At 38.2% G+C, this 21785-nt stretch overlaps 1 protein-coding gene across 1 annotated transcript in view; it reads right to left on the bottom strand.

Annotated features, from left to right (window-relative positions):
• Positions 1-21785, bottom strand: part of lama2 (laminin, alpha 2) — a 198697-nt gene that overhangs the window by 19852 nt on the left and 157060 nt on the right. The window contains exons 49-60 of the mRNA XM_042503943.1: positions 21566-21720; positions 20873-21016; positions 17042-17175; positions 14367-14526; positions 14155-14279; positions 12478-12640; positions 11167-11311; positions 9947-10085; positions 9513-9524; positions 8658-8778; positions 6215-6370; positions 5038-5091 (exon numbers count right to left, since the gene is read on the bottom strand). Of these exons, the coding sequence (XP_042359877.1) occupies positions 5038-5091; positions 6215-6370; positions 8658-8778; positions 9513-9524; positions 9947-10085; positions 11167-11311; positions 12478-12640; positions 14155-14279; positions 14367-14526; positions 17042-17175; positions 20873-21016; positions 21566-21720 (1508 nt within the window). The remainder of the gene's footprint in view (positions 1-5037; positions 5092-6214; positions 6371-8657; positions 8779-9512; positions 9525-9946; positions 10086-11166; positions 11312-12477; positions 12641-14154; positions 14280-14366; positions 14527-17041; positions 17176-20872; positions 21017-21565; positions 21721-21785) is intronic.

Here is a 21785-nt window from a genome sequence, read left to right as displayed (position 1 = left end):
ATAACCATCTGCACCAATGTTATTAAAGACCGTGTAGGTGCGGGCGTATTTTTTCTAATATAACCTTTATTTAATGAAGAAAACCTTGTTGAGATAAAGGAGCTCTTTTCAGAGCCTCCTGGCCAAGGTAGACAATAATAACAGTGTTACTCACAACAAACATAAAGCTGATAACATAAAATGTCTCAAAAGGTCAGAAGTAAACAGAAACTCAATTATAAAATCATGAATAAAACTGACAACAAGCAAAAAGATAAAAGATAGTTTCCTAGAAATAAGCTCAAAACCAACCTATGAGCTGAGTGTGAATTTCCATTATTAGCTGTAATAGTTTGACCAAAAACATAAAAAAATACTACTACCAATACTACTACTGCTGCTGCTAATTATAACAATATTAATAAGTTTCAAGAGATTTCAGCTATCTTACTGATTGTGGACTAAATGGAAAAAAACTAGTAGGTGGACCCTGTCAATATTTGGTTGTCAAACCAAGACAAAGAGTGAAAGTAAAAGGACTCAATCGCTTAATCATAATAGACCTATATGACTACAACGCATTCAGATTTAAGGCATCAGCAGTCGGAGCCATATTCACAAATATTCTGAGGATAGCCTATGAGAGCTCATTATTTAGCATAAAAAATCTGCAAAAATCACTATTGAGACTTAATCAATTTGGTCCGATAACATTTAGAAAGTGCCCCACCATTTCATTATTTCATTCCCCTTTCAAGTCAGCGGAGCACCAAACCAGAAGTAGCTGCCTAAGTTGTGAATCTGGGTAGGTTTCAATTGCAATTGAACCATTTTGGCTTCATGTGACACTGAGTAACTTTCAGTGGAATAAATGATGCCCCAAAACCAATGCTGTATCCAGTTCAATTTAATCGTCCATGCTCTGAACACGGAAGGGGAAGGAACTTTTATCTTAGTGAGGAGATGTGGCTGACCCCCCCATGCTAGGTAAGATACAGTCTTTTAAAAGATGTGACTGGCTGTCATGTAGACATGTCTGCAAGGTGTGGGTGCTCAGCGGAAAGTCATCAAACGTGCACTGGTTTAATTTTCCAGTTCCTAAATATCTTACTGTTGTCATCATTTTAGTTCAGGGATTATAACATTAGGAGATGTGAGTGCATCTCTAATAAAACTGGCCACAAACACAGTCCCTGCAAAACGTTATCATTAAGTCACAGTGATTGAGTGTTTGAAGAATATTTCTCCAACCTGTCTTTCTGCCATTCATTCTCTCCTCTGCTTAAGAAACCCTTAAACCTCTTTTAAGTCCTCCTCACTACTACTTGTAAAAAAAAATATATATATATATATATATATATATATATCTTTTTTTTTTTACAATAGGCGCTCTCTTAAGGGCTAAGATGCTTTGTGAATAACCTTTATCATTACCAGCATCTAGTCTTGACTGTAAGGGGAAATTCTTCGAAAACGTCATAACTAAGATTTTTCAGAGAATTTCGTCACCAGGAGCAACTCTTTGTAGTAGGGAGCTTTGTGAATACAGCCCCAGGTGTTTTTGGAAAGAAGGTTGTCAGGGGTAATAGGTACATGCATCAATTTCTGAATTAAGGATACATTTTTTTTAAAAAAAAAAAATCAAAGTTCATCTGTTCAAATAATTTTTTCCAGTGTTAGTCATCACAATATAAATATTATGTGTAATTCTTTAGATGTTCACTGGGAAGAACAGAGGAGGAGAAAGAAAGGACAAAGGGGAAAAACAGACAGATAAAAATTGAAGGGATGAGTAAAGACAAACAGAGGGGAGGAGAAACTGGGGATTAAATAGCAGAGAAAAGTCAAAGGCGAAAGGGGAGATGAGTATGGAGAGGTGCAGGGCTATATAGAGAGAAATTGGGGGGAAATAAGAGAGGTAGGAGAGGAGTGGAGAGGAGAGCGGGGAGGAAAGGATAACAAGAGATGAGAGGAACAGAGAGGAGAGGATAATAGGGGAAGAGATGAGAGGGCAGAGAGCAAAACAGCGAGCGAGATAGAGACGGGGAGAGAGAGAAAGAGAGAGACAGACAGAGAGGTGCTGGAGAGCATTGGTGCAGGGTCAGGCTAATTTGAATTTTAATTCACTGTGTGCCAGAGGGCGAAGTGGGAGACAATTTACCACCTGAAAATGGAATTTCAATTTGAGGTCGGGGACAAATTGAACTGAGATGTAGCTACAACATGCCTCTCGCTTCGCCGCTGCACGCACACAGTGAATTAAAATTCAAATTAGCCTGACCCTGCACCAATGCTCTCCAGCACCTCTCTGTCTGTCTCTCTCTTTCTCTCTCTCCCCGTCTCAGACACATGTCACACATACAGACCGACTATCACAGATGAACTCACATGAATTTATACACTGCAGGAAACATACACACTACAGACATAAAATCAGAAAACCAAATATGCAAAGTGTGCAGCGAACATGCATGAAAATCATTTTTAAAACATGCACACACACTAAAAGAAAAAACATCACACACAAAACTAACTTCAATATTTTAAATGTTTCAGCTTTTGAAGTTTATACATGTATAATTATCTTTCGGCTTTGGGTTTCGTGTGTGCCAGTGTTGGTGTGAGATTGCAGAACTAAAATCTGTACAAAATACAGACAGAATGATGTTTTTTTCCCCTTCTTTGTTGAATATTAATGAATTAATCCAATTTTTTTTTTTTTCATTTTAAAACTGTTTTGTAACTACACACATTTTTTAATTTGGCACAGCAGACAGAGCCAGAGGATTTGTTACGAGTTAGCCGCCGTGTGTAACACCATTCATAATCTCCAAAGAGCTAGTGCTTTAAATGTCTTATTTTTCTTATATTTAAAGGAACACTTCACCCTCAAAATGATCATTTATGGATCAATTACTCACTCCATGTTGAATTAGAATCCAAAAGCTGAGGAAAGTCTTGATCAGTTGAACTTATAGTGATCTATGTTTAACAAAAGCAAACCTTTATCAAAACATCTGTTTACAAACTCTCCCACAACTCATGCAGCGTAATCCAAATCTCCTTCATCCAGTCATATTCTCAGTACTTGGCAAGCAGACAACCCTTTCTGACAACGAACTGAACACAACCTGAAACTTAATCTCTACCCTCTTCAAAGTCATTTAAGCTAGTTTGTGCTACTGTGTGACTTGTGGTGAATCCAAACTAAATTTTTAAAACACCAGTTTGTAAACAAAAGTTTTGATATAGTTTTGTAGCTGTTGTTAAATGCGGTCACCTATGTCCTTTTTGGATTCTTTGTTTTCCATGAAGGCATGGAAAAATCATCCAGATCTGTTGGTTACAGCTTCTCAAACATGAATATTAAATATCTTTGGATTAGGGTCTGTTAGTCTTCTAATATCTTAATTTTTCACAATTTTCTAACTTTATTTTCTGATTCTATAAATCAAACAATTATTTCATTGAGAATTCAATGGACAGATTAAAAATTATCATTAGTTGCAGCATCAGGTAGCTGACTGCTTGCAATAACGAACACGACAGAAAGATGAACCTTTGTGGGAAGCTGTCGTCTTGCATACTGCAACATTTTGTTCTGCCTTGACGGACTCAAGTGGCCCCAACCTATAGTGAAATAAAATTTAACATGAGGATGGGGCAGAACTGGTGCTAAAATTAAAATTACTTTGGTGTTTTAAAAAGTTAGTTTGTATTTACAAGGTTACACAATAACAAAGATCCACAGAGGAAGTGATAGACCAGCAACTCACACATTGAGCTGGGTAAAATTATTCTTTTTTATCTTCCGCTCTTCCTCTCTGTCTTCTTACTACACTCTTTTTCATTTCCTCTTATTCTGCTCCAAGCTTTTTTTCTCCTTTTCATCTCTCTTCTGAGACCATTCTTTCTTTCTGCCTACAATCAACTCTCCCCATCTTTTCATTTTTCTCCTCTCCTGTTATCCTCCATCCTCGTATCATTTCTCTTCTTTCTGACTCTGCTCCTTCCCCTCTCTCCTTCCTTTCACCTCTAATTCTCCCTCCTCTATCCCTCCATCCATTGTCTCCTGTCCCCTTCTCTCTCTCTCCCTTGTCTCTCTGTCCCTCTCTAAAACATCCATTAGTCAGGGCCAAGTTGAGTTGATGGTGTTTTTAACCTCGCTTAACCTTTCTACACACACATACGCACACATGCACGAACGCAGGCACACGCTTATACGCACGCACACGCACACGCACACGCACACGCACACACACACACACACACACTGTGTGCCTGCCAGCATAGTTAGTAAAAATAGATTTATGCGCCCAACATCCAGTGATGATGGATAAGCAAGAGGTAACCCTTTGTCCTCTCTCTCTCTCTCTCTCTCGCTCTCTCTCTCTCACACACATGTACACACTCACATAAACATACATGCACTTTCAATTTTGCATTCATGTGAGCAGCGTCCTCATAATGAGATACACACACCCAGAGACACACATGCACACACACACAGGCAACAGCACATGCATGTGCAAGAACATACATATATAGCCAGTAAACATGAATTCATGTGCAAACACAGTACTGACACATAAAACACACGCCGTTTCCAGCAGTATAAAGGAAAGGATTTGTTTATTTATCAGTGATTAGGATGAAAGAGAGCAGTATCAATACGGACTTCAAGCATCTGTCTGTGTATGTGTGTGTGCGTTGAGTCAGAGTGTTTTTAGCTGTAAGATAATCTAATCAGCATAGCTGCCAACAAATTCAAATCTCATTAATATGCACTTATGGAAACTTCATTCACTTACAGAAAGGGTGCTTGTACGTGTGTGTGCTTGCATGGTCAGCTAAAAGCTAAAATAGCTACTGTATGTGTTTGTCAATGGACATTAGTGTGTGTGTGTGTATGTGTGTTTTGGGTAGAAGACAATCCAATTAGCCCAAATGGCAAAAAAATGCAAATCTTATTAATATATACTTATGAAAATGTCTTTCACTTAGGGACAGGTTCACAGTATTTGGGTGTGTATGAGTGTGTCCATGTGTTGAACTCACCTCTCCAGATTGTCTGCGTCTCCTCTTGGAGCTGACGAGGTTTGGGTTTTGGGCCTGTAGTGGAAATATTTTAGGGAGCATTAGCATTAATAGATTACCGCTTTGTTTTCTAATAACTTCCTAGAAAATGGGTTGATATGTAAGTGTTTTTTCTTGGAAAGTTTTCTAGAAAAGATCCATTAAGGTTTACTGAGTTTGGGTTACTGAGATTTCACAGGAGCCAAACTAATCCAGTCTGCTGCCTCTCTGTGCCAGAGGTCTCCTGTTAACATTACACATTTGTTAGTGCATACAGCCAGTGAAATCATTCTGTAATCAGAAACCATGGATTACCAGAACCATCCGTAATCATTGACAACCATACAAAAACGCACTAAATCACAGAGCACAAAAGCGGATGGGATTCCATTTCACTGGGATTGTGCTAGGTGTTATTTTAACATGTTATCACTTCGAACTCTTCACATGGTGCCGTTCTGTCAGGACCTCCCGTGTCAACCTCTGACATTTTAGGTATCCTTGTCCGTCAGCTGTTTATGCTCTTGGATGCTGATGTCAACAAATGCACGTGGTGGGATGAAGCAGCACGGTGCAGATGTTTCTACACAAGAGCGTGGACTCTCATAATGGTTGAGATTGAGAGTACTCGTGCTCCATATATTACGTGATTACCTGACACTAACCTTCAGCATTTCAGGTGCACACAACTAATTTCATAAGGCCACATTGTCAAAAAACACCTTCCGAGCATGTTGCATGTGGACATGCGCACTACCATCTGGCTCACTGCCAGTGTGTGGTAACAACGCCACCGGTTCTGTCCAATGTTATTATCTGACGAATGCCGGCAGTATGTGACAAGTTCAGAGTGAAAACGGGTTGGTTATTTCCATGTGACAAATAAATGATTGATCAATTGATTGATTTTGTAGTGACTTGTTAACCTGTTTATTATCTAAATAATAAAGCCAAACAGTTTAATTGTTGAATCTGGTTGTTTGGTTTTAAACAGAGCTTCTTTGAAGGAAATTCCTACTTTCCACATAATTAGTATCAAATCCGAAGTTTTTTCCAGGAAACTTCCTTGAAATTATTAGGAAATTACAGGCCCCTGAAATAAAGTGTGAGATAAGAAAGTAAGTCACAGCTTAAATAATCAAAATAGATCAAACTGCACCTGCTGGTTGATTGGTGAAGCTCCACCTACTGCAAGCAATATGGTCCCGGTGTCTGCCAGTGTGCTGAACGACAGGCTGATCTCTGTGCCGACTGCAAGCGACAGGCCACCCAGCTCCATGTATCCTGGCTTAGAGAAACTGACTGTGTATAGATTCTGTGAGACAGAGACAATAACATACATCTAAGTATATATTGGTGACACATATTCATTTAAAAAAACAACCTAGGATAATGGCTAAAAGATATTTAAGTGTGCAACTATACTCTGTAACTTATGTAAACTCTGAAGTGTTCATTGTTTTTATGTTTTATATTTATATTATATATTATATTATATATTATGTTTTTTTTTCTGTAGTTGTCATGACACTGGCTCATGACTAGCCTGGCTGCCTTTCCTGGAACAATTACAGAAAAGTCGAATAATGTGCATTGTCCCTGTAATGTTAAATTATATAAATACATTTAAAAAATCAAAGTAAAAGATTAATTGTTTAGTCCTTAATTTTACAGATTACAGTCAGGTTGAAAAGTACAAAAATACAAAAGATAAAAAGCAAAAGCAGTAAAAAAAAATAGTTGAGTTTGGTTGATCAAAATTACGTGACCAGAATGAATCCCCTGAGGTTTAAGTCAAGGTTTTACTCTTACAAGAGACAACTTTTAGACACATGCTGCTTTACAAAAACGATCAAATGTGTCCTCATCCAATTATCATCACTTTGACTACACACTGACATAGAAACTCTCATCCTTGTAGCTTAGCAGAGTGGTTGGTGAGGGAAAAGAAAATACAGATAAGAGGAAAAGACCTTCCCTTTACATACACTCAACCCTGGGCCTTTATAATCCTCCATACAGTCTTTATACACTCTGCGAGCGTGGCTGCACGTTTACGGATGAATGGCATGAGTGTATAGAAATCACGATGAATGCGTTGTATGTATCCAATAAAGATTCAGTGCGTCTGTATGTGCTTGTATAAGTTTAACGTGAATGACGGCAAATAAAGGCGACTCAGGAAGTGTGTGTGGGTGTGTTAGGATTGTATATATCTATTATAAATGCATTCTGTGTACGTAGAAAATGAAAAAGCCATGAGACTGTTTGAGCTGATCATTACATTTCTAACATTCACTTTTTCTCACACCTTCTCTTTCTTTATTTTTTATAATTTACAGAAAGAAACTTTCACTCCCCGAATAAAGTAATTTATAAAAGAGGCAGTGAATCGTGTGAGAGCCAGAGGAAGAGGTCAGTCAGGTTATACATGTCATGACCCAAACTCTTTTATGCTGCACATTAATTTTCCATGTACTTTTTCACTCACCTTCTATTCAGTGACATTCTGACACATTTGAACACACAAATACACATAATAAATCACTTAAATAGCAGTAGGTAACTAAAAAGTAGACAGTCTATTATACCTTAAGGTCTTACTATTTCTGTTATCTGCAAATACTGTACTGCGGATGGTTAATTGTAACATGCAACATGCTCTACTAACTCCATTCAAAAGTATGTCACAGCTGAAAAGATGGTCTTTTTGTAATAATGGGCTGTTTATGCAGCAGAAGGATGCAAATACGTTGTGCTACATGACAACAGAAAAAAGTGAAAAAGGGCTGTGGCATTCGCTTTTGCTCAAGAGGAAAAAACCTACAACCACCAGAATGCACTGCACTGTGACAGACCATAACGCTCCTGCTGGTGGGTGATGCAATACAAGCTTGGCTGTTTATCCACAGGAAACATGTCGGCCGGCTGGTTGCAAATGATCTAATATTACAGTTAAAAGGTGAGCTAACATATGTTTCTGAAAACATCTGAGCGAGAAATAGGCAACACAGTAACAGAATAATAGTTGATATGTTACCTGCGCTGCTTAGTTTTATTGTTTAATCTCATTTGATGCTTTTCAGCCTCGAATTTTACAATATAGGAAAAAGTACTGTACCCACTCCCTGTTCACGAAGTCTCGTATTCCAGCCAAACAGTGCACTGAAATATGTTTCTGAGGAGATTTTAGGTGAGACACAGGCAATACAGAAACAAAATCTTGGTTTATTTTTCATTAACAATGCATACTTTTACCATTAATCTGAGTTTGGTCTCAGTTTTAGAGAGCGAGAGAGAGAGAGAGATGAACCGTCTACCTCTCCATTTACTTCTGTACTCTTTGTGCCTGTGGTGGCAAGCATACAAAGAAGCGGGAAACACAATGTGTCATTCTAGCAACAGACGTGAAGCCAAATAAAAACTGCTGGATGATGCTACTCAGCAGATTTGAGCTGACAGATGAGCAGAGAGATCTGGCTGCTGGTAAGATGGAGGGAAGTTTCACATATTTAATTATATAATATAATCTGAGTGTTTTAGGAGGTTAAATACACTGTAGAGCTGCAACATGTACAGCTACTATAAGTGGGAACTCTTACCTCCACATTACATCCTTTAGTGACCCCAGTATAATCTGAACTGCTGAGGAGATTATATGGAGTCCTGGAGACCTCAATCTCCCGAAGACAGCCAGCGTACCTCTTCAGAGTGACCTCTGACCTATACAGAAATTATAATAGTTTTAATAAAGAGTATATAAAACTGTAAACATATCAAACTCCACATAATTTCCTGTCTCTCAGCAGTGTATTTAATTGCAGCAGTGAAGCTATTGAATCATGTATCCAGAAGCAGCGTGACAGTTGTACATCAACAAGAATCTGAATATGCAGTTTGTCCATATTGTCCATGTGTTTTGCATAATTTAGTTAGTGAAAAGTCAGGTATTGCTCAAGTTGCAGTATTACTCAAGACAGAAGGAAAAAACAATCATATAACCCTGTGCTGTGATCACACTGATGTTGTTAGCAGTTTAATGCACCTTTGTAACTGTTTTCAGTGATTAAGGGTTTTATTTTTGTAGCTCAGCAAAAACTGTTGCTTGCAGTGCTACAAAAATGGTAGAGACACTTAGATTTGCATGTGAAATACAATTTGAATCTAATTATGGCATTAATGCCTTTGAGGCAGAGTCATAAATGTAAGAAATTTCAACTAAATGTTGCTGAACAGACAAACGCCAGATTCAGATTAATAAAGATAGAGGAAGTGATTTCCAGCCACTCGGTGGAGGAGCAGGAGCCCTTGGGGGATCAGCCAAGATACAAACAAACATACACATTCACTGTAGGCTGTACAGCGTCATCAGCATCACTAGCCTCATGCAGAGGGGGCAATACAAAATAAATATTTACTATATGTCTGATTATGAGATGTATTTATTATTTATTTACCTGGCTGTCATGCTGTTAAGACAAAATGTGATATTAAAGCATTAGCACACTTCACACAACATTGTTTCAACTAATGACTCAAATAAACTGGTCTTGTTTTTCTGGCACATGGTTCAGTAACTTGACCAGTAGGTGAAAATAGTTATAACTGACTGAAAGGAGGCTGATTGTACTTGGTCAAAAATAAATCTGGGAAAAACAGCCTCAGTAGCTTATTGTCAAAGCAATTAAGAGGCTAAAGTCTGTATACTAGGAAAATGTCATTGAATATGAAAACAAAAGACTCATTTTCATCACAATAAAAAAAAAATCTGCGTTCACTTTAAATGCAAAACAAAGTAACCTATATCAAACATATCTGACATATTATGGCCTTCTTTACAATAAATACATGCACAATGTATGTCTGATTAACTACAACTGTGTGTGTGCACCTGTAGTTTCCAATGGTAGGCAGTCCTCCAAAGTATATTTTCTGGTTTTCCCTGAGATTCAGACCAGTAGCTGAACCCTGAGATGTGGCCACTATCTTCTCCTCTGAACCGCTGTCGATGTCCACTACAGTCACCGTGGCTTTGTAAACAATTGAAGAGACAAAAATATCAAGCAGAGATAATATACTTTGAAACTGAATTCTGTTATTAACATGATACAATGCCACTTGTAACTGTTTTCTTTCATGTGGAACTAATTTCTATTGTGTACATAAATTATGAATTTGTTTACTCATGTGCATCGGTCTTTCTAGAATAAAAGTGATACTCATCTTGATGAGACTACCTGTTTAAGCAAAGACAAATGTGCATATATATATATATATATATATGAAGTTGTATGTAATCTAGATTAATATAATAAAATCAAATTAAGATCAAATTTCACTTATACTATTGTTTGGTCGTGTCAGATGTAGTGTGGCCTGTTTCATTGGTTCTGAACCCCCGCTATGGGTTGCCTGAGCTTTACTGAGGGTCGCAAGGCCTTCTTGAATTTAAGGGATGCAAGATTTTGTTTCATTTTTAGATACACAGTAGGTCTATATCTTAGCATTTCATTCAATCCTGTGAGGGAAACTAAATGAGATTGTTATTACTTCGTTCACTATTTAGGTTAATTTTACAGTTTATTAGTTATTCTGCACTATAATTTGTATAAAAATATTATAATGTAAAATATCAAATAAATATGTGATTTAGTCTGAGGTCGTCAGTTTTCTCAATGATAGAAAAGGGGTTCCATGAGGAAAAAGTTTGGGAATCACTGACCTAGTTTAAGCTTGGTTGGCAAACAGGATATCATTTAAGTGGACGGGAGAAGAATCGTAAACTAAGGTTTTTTGATGTCCAACTGCATGTCTCATAGTTCCCTTGAACTTAAAAACATGCGCAATCTGAACGATGTAAATCTGCATTTTTATAGTTATATGCATTACTAGAATAATTAAATAAAATAATAGACACAAAATATTTTTTAAAATACATTTTATTCCCTTCTTTGTAAACCACATCACCACAGCCATGTATGATCATGCATGTTTTGTTTTGTTTATTTATTTTCCGTTGCAGACCAGGAGGTTTTGCTGTCTGCCTGAATCCATATGAATGCAGCATTAATGTGATATTTCCCTAATGTAGTCTGTTGTTGTTGTGCGTACCTTGTTTCTTGTTCCGTGACATGGTGAGGGATTTCCAACGTCCGTCATTGTGGCGATTAGCTGATATGGCACTGCCAACTCCTGACCCAAGGTCAAAGTTCACCTTTACCTTCCCCTCTGACAGCTCCAGGGACATAAAGTCCTTCTACAGACACAAGCAGGGAGAGAAAATGTGATGAACTGACAGATACAATCCAATAACAGTATTTTGCAGCAACAGGGTTGAAGGCTGATTTACACGTTTATCCCAGGAATTAAAAGGTTTCATTACCCAACAGGCTGAAAAAATATAAATATGGGATTTAAACTGAATTTCATACAACAACAGCACATTCTGGACATTGCTCTTGAAGGATGATTTCACTTTATGCAGTTAGTAACAAAATTACATAATTACTATATTCATAATTATATTTAGCACAAATCATTACAAAGTGTCTTAACATTTTAAAGTTTTGACAGTAATATCAGCTTTTAAACACCATGGGGCAAAGGTATTAAACCCGGGTATCTGTACCTTTTTTATTACTGTTTGTTGTTCTTTTTTGAAAATGTGACTTATTCAAACTTTAATTATTTATATTATTATTGATTCTATATCTGTCTGAGACTGGGTGTGACCTTTAAAATATTTATTATGCAAGTAAAACAAAGTTTGTTCTGGTTATTAGGTCTTAAATTTAAGCCTGTTTCCACCAAGCAGTCTGGTTCAATTCCTTACACATTAGGACAGTTATGTTTTTGGGTTTCCATTCAGAAGTTCTGCATGGAACCGATGGAACCCTTCCATCTAGTTCTGTTTTTTGTTTTCATCATCTCTATGTTGAGGTTCCTAACACACTGGTGCGATACTAAAAGGTGGAGCTAGACACACTTTAGTCCACTGATTGCTCAAGAGAGAAATGTTTTCCAACTTGACAAGGATTCAGAGCACTAATCCGCCATTTTTAGATATCCTGTCCGAGTGAAAGGGACCAAACAATCAGCAATGTCAGCACACAAACCCGTCCTGTGGATGATCAACGGGGTGCAGACATTCCTCTTCATCACTGGTGAAGAGGAACACTCCACCTATACACAACTGGCTATCATGGCTTTTATTTTAGATCTATTTAAACATTAATGCAAAAAAAATCTCCGTTTTTAAATGGTTATGAGTACCATCAGTTGTGGAAACGCATAACAGATCTAGGTTTTTGGCACATGTCTGTAAGAATTATGCATGGATCCAAAAATGTTTGATGGAAATGCGGCTTTACATGGGTTATAATCTTTTGGCTTCCATGCTGTTTCACTTAGTTGCACACATACCATATCATCAGTAGCCAAATACATGAGCAGGGATTCGGAGGAAAATGTGCGGAACTTGAAGGTCACAGTGGACACATTTGGGTTCCACCTGGTGGGTCGTCCCACTGCAGCGTAACCCTCACCATCCAGCTGAACTATCCCCTCACCATCTGAACGCTGGGGGCTAAAAAACATAGATAAGAAAAAGTCCATTTTAGTATCATCTTTTTTCCTGACAAACTTTGAAATTATTTTGCAATGTCACAAAAATTAATTGCAAAGAAGCAGAGATGATGAAGTGTGAAGTGATGATGAATATTAAAAAGGTATATAAAAAAAAATATGAGAACTCTGTGAAAAAGTGTTGGCATACCTGACGACACATCCTTTACAGTCTCCCTGTCTCTCTCTGTAGTTCCACAGTCCGATAGGTTTCCCATCCAAGAAGGTCTCCCCCATGCAGCCTGTGAACGTTGTTGATCGTACTGCATCTGCTTTCTAAAAGATGGAAGAGGAAAAGTATGAGGTAAAGACAGACGGTTTATTGATGTTGTTACACAAAGACCCAAAGCGACACACAGATACCTTGACAGTGCCCAGTATTCCTCCCACAAACAGGTAGGCGTTCTGGTCTACGTCCAATATGGTGTAGGTTGTGGGCGAGTTGGCACTGGCTGGGGTCGGCATCATACCAGCCATGGAGCCTTCCAGAGGATACACTGATATGGTGCCATTCAACCCATTACTGGGGAGGGAGGGAGGGAGGGAGAGGGAGAGAGAGAGAGAGAGAGAGAGACTGCATGGAACCGATGGAACCCTTCCATCTAGTTCTGTTTTTTGTTTTCATCATCTCTATGTTGAGGTTCCTAACACACTGGTGCGATACTAAAAGGTGGAGCTAGACACACTTTAGTCCACTGATCGCTCAAGAGAGAAATGTTTTCCAACTTGACAAGGATTCAGAGCACTAATCCGCCATTTTTAAATATCCTGTCCGAGTGAAAGGGACCAAACAATCAGCAATGTCAGCACACAAACCCGTCCTGTGGATGATCAACGGGGTGCAGACATTCCTCTTCATCACTGGTGAAGAGGAACACTCCACCTATACACAACTGGCTATCATGGCTTTTATTTTAGATCTATTTAAACATTAATGCAAAAAAAATCTCCGTTTTTAAATGGTTATGAGTACCATCAGTTGTGGAAACGCATAACAGATCTAGGTTTTTGGCACATGTCTGTAAGAATTATGCATGGATCCAAAAATGTTTGATGGAAATGCGGCTTTACATGGGTTATAATCTTTTGGCTTCCATGCTGTTTCACTTAGTTGCACACATACCATATCATCAGTAGCCAAATACATGAGCAGGGATTCGGAGGAAAATGTGCGGAACTGAAGGTCACAGTGGACACATTTGGGTTCCACCTGGTGGGTCGTCCCACTGCAGCGTAACCCTCACCATCCAGCTGAACTATCCCCTCACCATCTGAACGCTGGGGGCTAAAAAAAACATAGATAAGAAAAAGTCCATTTTAGTATCATCTTTTTTCCTGACAAACTTTGAAATTATTTTGCAATGTCACAAAAATTAATTGCAAAGAAGCAGAGATGATGAAGTGTGAAGTGATGATGAATATTAAAAAGGTATATAAAAAAAAATATGAGAACTCTGTGAAAAAGTGTTGGCATACCTGACGACACATCCTTTACAGTCTCCCTGTCTCTCTCTGTAGTTCCACAGTCCGATAGGTTTCCCATCCAAGAAGGTCTCCCCCATGCAGCCTGTGAACGTTGTTGATCGTACTGCATCTGCTTTCTAAAAGATGGAAGAGGAAAAGTATGAGGTAAAGACAGACGGTTTATTGATGTTGTTACACAAAGACCCAAAGCGACACACAGATACCTTGACAGTGCCCAGTATTCCTCCCACAAACAGGTAGGCGTTCTGGTCTACGTCCAATATGGTGTAGGTTGTGGGCGAGTTGGCACTGGCTGGGGTCGGCATCATACCAGCCATGGAGCCTTCCAGAGGATACACTGATATGGTGCCATTCAACCCATTACTGGAGAGAGAGAGAAGCAGAGTGAGAGAGAGAGAGAGAGAGAGAGAGAGAGAGAGAGAGAGAGAGAGAGAGAGAGAGAGAGAGAGAGAGAGAGAGAGAGAGAGAGAGAGAGAGAGAGAGAGAGAGAGAGAGAGAGAGAGAGAGAGAGAGAGAGAGAGAGAGAGAGAGAGAGAGAGAGAGAGAGAGAGAGAGAGCGTTTGATGTTATTTGGTTTGCAATTCTGTGTTTTCTGGAAGACATTTACTATGACTGAAGATGTTGGAGACTTGAATCAGTTTTTATGAACTCTTGAGAAAAGGAGAGAGAGAGAGAGAGAGAGAGAGCGTTTGATGTTATTTGGTTTGCAATTCTGTGTTTTCTGGAAGACATTTACTATGACTGAAGATGTTGGAGCCACTTGGAATCAGTTTTTATGAACTCTTGGTGCTAAAGATGAATGATAGAAACACGTAGTGGAACCAGTTTGTAGCAGTGAAACCTCTGAGCTGTAAAAAGAAATTAATCTCCTACCTTAGAGTTTGTTTTCAAAGCAGGAACAGCATTTGTGCTTCGTGTAGGGGAACATTTCTATGACTTATAGTCTGTGTGATCCCATCGGAAAACACATTTGGGAAATCTCTTGGATGGTAATACATGATGCTGGTGGGACGTCTGCTTGGTCTGAATGCGTCTTGTGTTGGATGGCCTGTATACAGCTTCCACTGAGAAAAACTAGATTGACTAGATTGCACTGTATCTATGTAATGATGTGCCGCAGGCTGTCGAGTCTACAAACTCTTGATTTCCCAAGCGAAACAACATGTCTTCCACCGCGGCATGAGTGAGTGAAATGATGTCCTGTGGTTGTTGGATTTTGTTTACCGACACTCTTGGTTGTTGTTGGTCAGATTAGGTTAAAGTAGGGACGTATGATTATATCAGTACATCATAAAACTAATTATCAGAATTGGCCAACATGCTGGTTTCATGCCGATATGACAAACTGAAGCTTTATTTAATTTTTTTGATGAAGTGAACATGTAGCATCAGTGACGTCGGTGAAGTGAGACTACAGAGAAGCTTCATTCTCCCAGGCTGTGAAACTCCTAAACTCCTACTCCAACTTCTAAAGATATAGCAGGATCAAGACCAAATTTTATTTTCATTTCTTTTTTAAGATGTCTAATAAGTCTTCCTTGTACCTCGTAGTGTAGCGTATCTCCGTTTTTCTGTTTTCATTTCGAGCTCAAATACACATGTACTCAAACAATAGTTAAGAAATAGAAAAATGGTGAGAAAATACAAAAGAGATGCTTAAAGTACAGATCTCAAAGATATTAATTTCAAATAAATGTCTGTAAAGTCACTATACATTGCAGAGTGCAGTATCTCAATGTTGAATGAGCTTATGGCGCACTTAATGAAAGTACTGCAATATTTTATGAGGTTTCGGGGTTCACATTCACAGAAGTCAATGTTAATGCAAACCGTACATTTCCTGCTGCTGCAGATTCACATTAAGAAACATTAAACTACAACACGAGATGACTTTTACTATGAAGCAGTCACAGGAAATGCAATGTGTTTTTCAGTGAGCCTTGCACTTAGTGCTATCGTTCATCCAAAATGCCTCTACAAAACAAGACAATGGCCACTTTCAGCATTTGTTAAGAGCGGATCAGTTTGAAGTAATGAAACAGGAAGAAGCAGCCACAGTGAGCTGTTAGATGACGAGCTGCAGGCGACAGACTGCATAGCTCAAACTTAGTGAGGTGCCTTGCTGTTGACAGACTCACGCTGCGTGCAGTATAAAATAAGATCACAGTTGCTCACAAAATGATGGAAAAACAGCAAATGTCGTCTCACTTCTTTATTAAAACCACAATAGTTTGTTTTGCTGCCCCAACAACTCTGTTACTGCAGTGTTAAACCACATTTGCCGTTTCCACAGTAACTTTGGTCTGTTGCCAAATTAAATGACTTTAAAAAGTTTAAGATAATTAGAATAATATAAAGTAACAAATTACTAAATGTTTCAAGTCTTGAGAGTTCGCAAAGGCTTTTTAAACCTAGTTTTCATTTTGGTTTTTAGATCACTGTATTTTTGTTTAAAATCAAAAATAAACATATATAAAAATTAAGGTCTTAAAATACTGAGTGTTTGCGTCTTACTAACAAGCTGCTGATGTCCATCATAGAGTGGGACATGGAGAAGCAATAAGTGTTTTACATTTGAATGTACGTGCATCTGTCTCTTTACAATGGATCTTCTTTGTGATGCCACTTTCTAACATGGTTCAGTATGCGGGTGCATGGTATACATATGTATGTATGTCTGGCTATAATGTCAGTGCATTAGCTGTGTGTCATCACTATACTCCACATCTTTTCAACTTTTCCAAGGTGAACCGTAAGATATTCTTTATGCTGTAGCCAACATCAGTGTTGGCAATGAAAGCCAGTTTGTATAAGAAACAATGCCAATACGTGTCAGTGAAACAAAGCATGAGCATGTATGTGTGTGCGAACGACTTACCGAGATGCCTCGATTCTGTGCCAGTTCCCATCATGGATGGTGTGATGAGGATATTCAACCCTCCCCACACCTGAACCCACGTCCCAGAGGAAATACACCTTCCCCTTGCGCATCTCTAAGGCCAGGAAATCAACCTGAAACACAAAGAAGACATATGCTGAATGTGCTATGTATTGAATGTTATGTGTCATTGTGTCAACAAGGAACTGAAGAGAGGAAAGGAAGGAGACAGGAGAGACAGAGAGAGAAATAAAGATGCAACAAGAAAGCTGGCCTATCTATGTTATTTAGTTTTGGTGTACCTTAACATAATCTAATTTTAAGCCTGATTACTTTAGTTAAACATGTAGTGTTGTAAAGGGCCATTATACAGTAGAGCTGCAATGAATAGTCAGTTAATTTATTAGTCGACTGACAAAAAATTTATTGGCAAGTATTTTGATAATCAAAAAACACTGGTATACAGATGATTGTTTGAAGGGGTGAAGTATTTCTTTAAATTTGAGCATTTAAAAATTAAAAAATGAAATGTTTTGGATTTCTGATCTGTTGGATGGATAAAAGATACCATTTGAACATGTAACCTTGGACTCTGGGATATTACACAGGGCGTACGTCACAGTTTCTGTCATTTTATTGATAGAACAATTAATGGAAAAATAATGGGCAGATTAGCGACAATGACAATAATGGTTAGTTGCAGTCCCAATACACGGTGGTACTATATATCTGTTTTATTATGTCTGGGGTGGGTTTTCCTTGTATAAATGTGAATTGAAATTGCACAGCTACAGAGTTCGTGGTCTCTGGAGGAACAAATTAAATGTTCCCAAGTGTTGGTCATGGTCAAAAATGCTGCTGAGAGGAAATACGCCTTCATACCAGCAGATGGCGGTTGTCTGTAAAAACCATTCAAAAAAGAAAGCCAGAGCATCTTGATGCTAGTTACCCAGTTAGCACATTACCAACACAATCTATAAGACAAGTTTGTTTCGGCACCAAATCAGAGTGGTTTCATTAACTGAAGGACTGCCCTGCCACCACCACTTGAACGCGCAAAATTGCTCAGGAAAATAAATAAATAAATAAATAAAGCAGACAAAGGCCAACAAGGGCCAGAGGTACACCAATCATCTGCTTGGTGTGTAGGACCAGCAACGTAACCAGCTGGGAGGAAAAGCTGATGAAAGTAGCTTTGTCAGTAGTGGATTTACTTATTGCACATAAAAAAAGTTTCATTTCGTTGCCTCCAGGCCTTTCAGTCTGACATTATTGTGCATTTGAATGACTGCATTATAATCTTATAGCAGATACAACAGGTCAAGATCAAGTTTTAGCTCAGGCAAGAAATGCATACTGATCATCAGACCTCACAAATCTCATCGAGGTCATCAAATATATATCTGGCCATCAAGTGTGAATACAGTGTTTATCCACTTCAGCAAAGAATGAACTTTATTCACTTTACTGTTAAGTAAAGCAATAACAAAGTATTGGTTGTTGAAAATTGTATCATGCAATGCTTCACCTCCGCTCCTGAGATGACAGAATACAGGAATTATACAACACTGTTGGTGGTGATGCGAAAAGATGATGATTAATAAGTATCCACATTCTCGATTTATTACTTATTATGGAGAACCTTATAGAGTATTTATCATGCAGGGAATAGTGAACGAGCGAACGGTGGAGCAGCTTCACACACAGCTCTGCTCTATTCTGAGGGTACAAAGGCTCAAGTTTTCTCCATCTGTCTCTATAAGTGGATTTTCACAGGATCTTGCTGTATTTTGATTAATGGCTGTATTACTTATGTATGAGCCAAAAAAATTAATAAGAATTTGGAGCATATGCTCTCATCTGGATGCTGTCTCTGAAGCACACACACACACGCACACGCGCACACACGCACAGGCGCACGCACACACAGCATTATTATTCATATAGTATTATGCACAATTAGAGATTATTAGGAAGTCACATTTGAAGACACAAATGACACACATATACACACACATAACTACACACACTTATCTCTCTAGTCTCTCCAGGGTAATGGCGATTATTCATTAGCACAGATCACAGGGCAGCATCGTTATTATTCAACTAGCATTACACACTATTAGTGAAATGGTAGACACACACACACACACACGCACGCACACAAGCAGAGCATTACTATTCATACTAGATTCCTCACTATTAGAGAATATTAGTGAGGAACACACACAGAAACACACATGTGCATGCACATTCAACACTTCCCAGTCAGATGAAGCAAAGCAGTGATTTCTCAGGGGAAATCAGGCTAAAGCAGATAGCAACATAAACTTGTCGTTAATTGCTTCTTCTCCTTTGGACACACACACTTATACATAAACACATACCCACACATATGCACACATAGGGATTATCAGTGATACCTTAAAACAGCAGGTTGCTATGTTCATACGGGTGTTAGTGAGTAAGTGTCAAGAAGTATTAATTATTCTCCTATTAGACAAATCACTCTGGGAGTGTGTGTAGGCTGTGCGCGTGTCTGGCTGAGAGAGAGGAACACAAGTGTGTTACCTTCTGTGCATGTGTATTTTTTTGCGAGTACATACCTTTGAAAAGCAGGCATTTTCAAGTATGATGAATGCTACGCAATATACAGCCCTTCAACATTGTATTAAATATGATTAATGATTTAATATGCAACATTTAAAAAATGTGAAAATGTCAACAGGATTTTCTATTTTGTTAGCAATAATACCAGAGTCATGTTATGGCTGATTCTTTCCCCCAGAGCCATAAAGACAGATTAGTTATACAAACACACTTAATGAGTGTTAATATACAGCAATTCATTATTATCTTGCAAATACAATTCTGAATGATATCTTTGGGTCTCTACATAAATGATAAATCACAGTAAGGAAGAGTGTTTGTGTTTTAGCATTATATATATTTGTGAGGACATTTTTGATAATGTGGCCAAATGAATGAAAAAAGCATGTAGAATTATTGTCTGGTTATATGATTTGCAAACCAGTCAAACTGCGGTTACAGTTTGCATCCATGTCTGTCCAGACTCATACGTAGCCATAACACCTGAAAATGCTTCAAATATGGATGTTGCTGCAAAGACGCTACAAATTCTTAAATGTTGATGCTTCACACACATTGTTAATCTGGAAGATCAGACGATCTATAAACCATTTTTTTAAGGTGGACACATTAGCTTTATGTTATCAATTCAGTATCTGCCCCATTATCTCCCCTTCTTTTCGTCAGCTATGACATTAAGTAATGGCCAGATTGTGTATTTGCGAATTATTATGGTGTTAAAATGAAGGTGACCTTTGACCTTGTGCATATAAAATGTCATCACATATATGATAATAAGCATATGAACGTATGGCCAAAAACACTTTCTGTGAGGTCACAGTTAACTTTAGACCACCAAAATCTAATCGGTTCATTCTTGAGTCCAAGAGGACATTTGTGCCAAAATTAAGGACATTTCTTCATAGTGTTCCTGAGACATTGTACTCATGTGATTGAGACATATGTGCCATAATTGCCTTGACCTTCAAAATCAAAATGCATCCGTTGTGCCAAATTTGAAAAAAATCCCTCGAGGCGTTCTTGAGATATAGCGCTCTTGTTATATCTTAGGTCAAGATAAGCTTCTGGAAAAGTTTTACAGGTCAATGAGAATGAGCACAAAACCGTAAGGACAAGGTGTACTTACTATTGTAGTTCTGAAAAGGGATTTTGAATCTTTTAGTGAATTTCGTGGATTTGGGATAACATGTGCTATTTAATCAGTAAGTTTTCACCACTTACATATTTGGCTGATCCCAGGTAGAAGAGCAGGTTATCAGGTGTGGTGGTTTTAACATGAAGGATGATGGTGTTGTACCTCCCTTTTCTGATCTCAGGGCGGTAACTACGGAGACAGTCACCACCTGATGACACTGAAACTTTGATCTGAAGAGAGGAAAAAATACAACATTTTTTAAAAAAAGGATCCATGTAAAGAATCTTTCACCAAAGCTTTAAAGTTGTATTTTAGTTTGTATTTTTTTATACGTGGTGAAACAAATTATTGTAAAACTGAGTTAAAGTTGGTCTGTTGTCAGCTGCTGACTTGTGTCTTTCTAATGTTTGATGTAAACCTTGCTGAAACTTTATGATATTGGCGCTGTTACCAAAACTGACTAACTTGAACTGCCTATTTCACTTAAATGTCAGCCAAACGTTTGGAAAAATCTTAAAATAAAATATTAAGAACAAAATGTATACAAAGAAATAAACAATGCTAGAATGCATCTTCAGGGAGAAAAGCATAAATAATACACAAGAAATAAATGCATTAAAACACACTAACTTTATAATATTGAGAGAGATATTTATGGCCTTTAAAATCTGTAATCCAAGTAAAAGATTGTAAAGCTACTGTCTGACTGTGTCGTCATACACTTAAACTCTTCTTAATTATGACCAGGCTTGTACATGTCGAGTGTGTTGACAGCTTACTGAGTTAGCTTGTTTCCTGGCTTGGTTGATCAGTTCCTTAATTTGTGAGATGTTACGCCTCAAATTGTCCTGCAGCTTTTTGATTGGCTGCAACTTCTCCAACAGCCGGTCAGCTTCATCCTCTAAATCCTTCACTTTAGCTCCTGCAGCATGGACTGAGGGAGGAAGAGATAAAGTACAGTAGCGATACAGAACAGCGCAGTAGTCGTTATCGTCAACA

The sequence above is a fragment of the Plectropomus leopardus genome, chromosome 16 (genome assembly GCF_008729295.1).
Source record: "Plectropomus leopardus isolate mb chromosome 16, YSFRI_Pleo_2.0, whole genome shotgun sequence".
NCBI lineage: Eukaryota > Metazoa > Chordata > Actinopteri > Perciformes > Serranidae > Plectropomus > Plectropomus leopardus.
The sequence above is the reverse complement of the archived record's forward strand: the minus strand, read 5'-3'. Positions and strand labels throughout refer to the sequence as shown.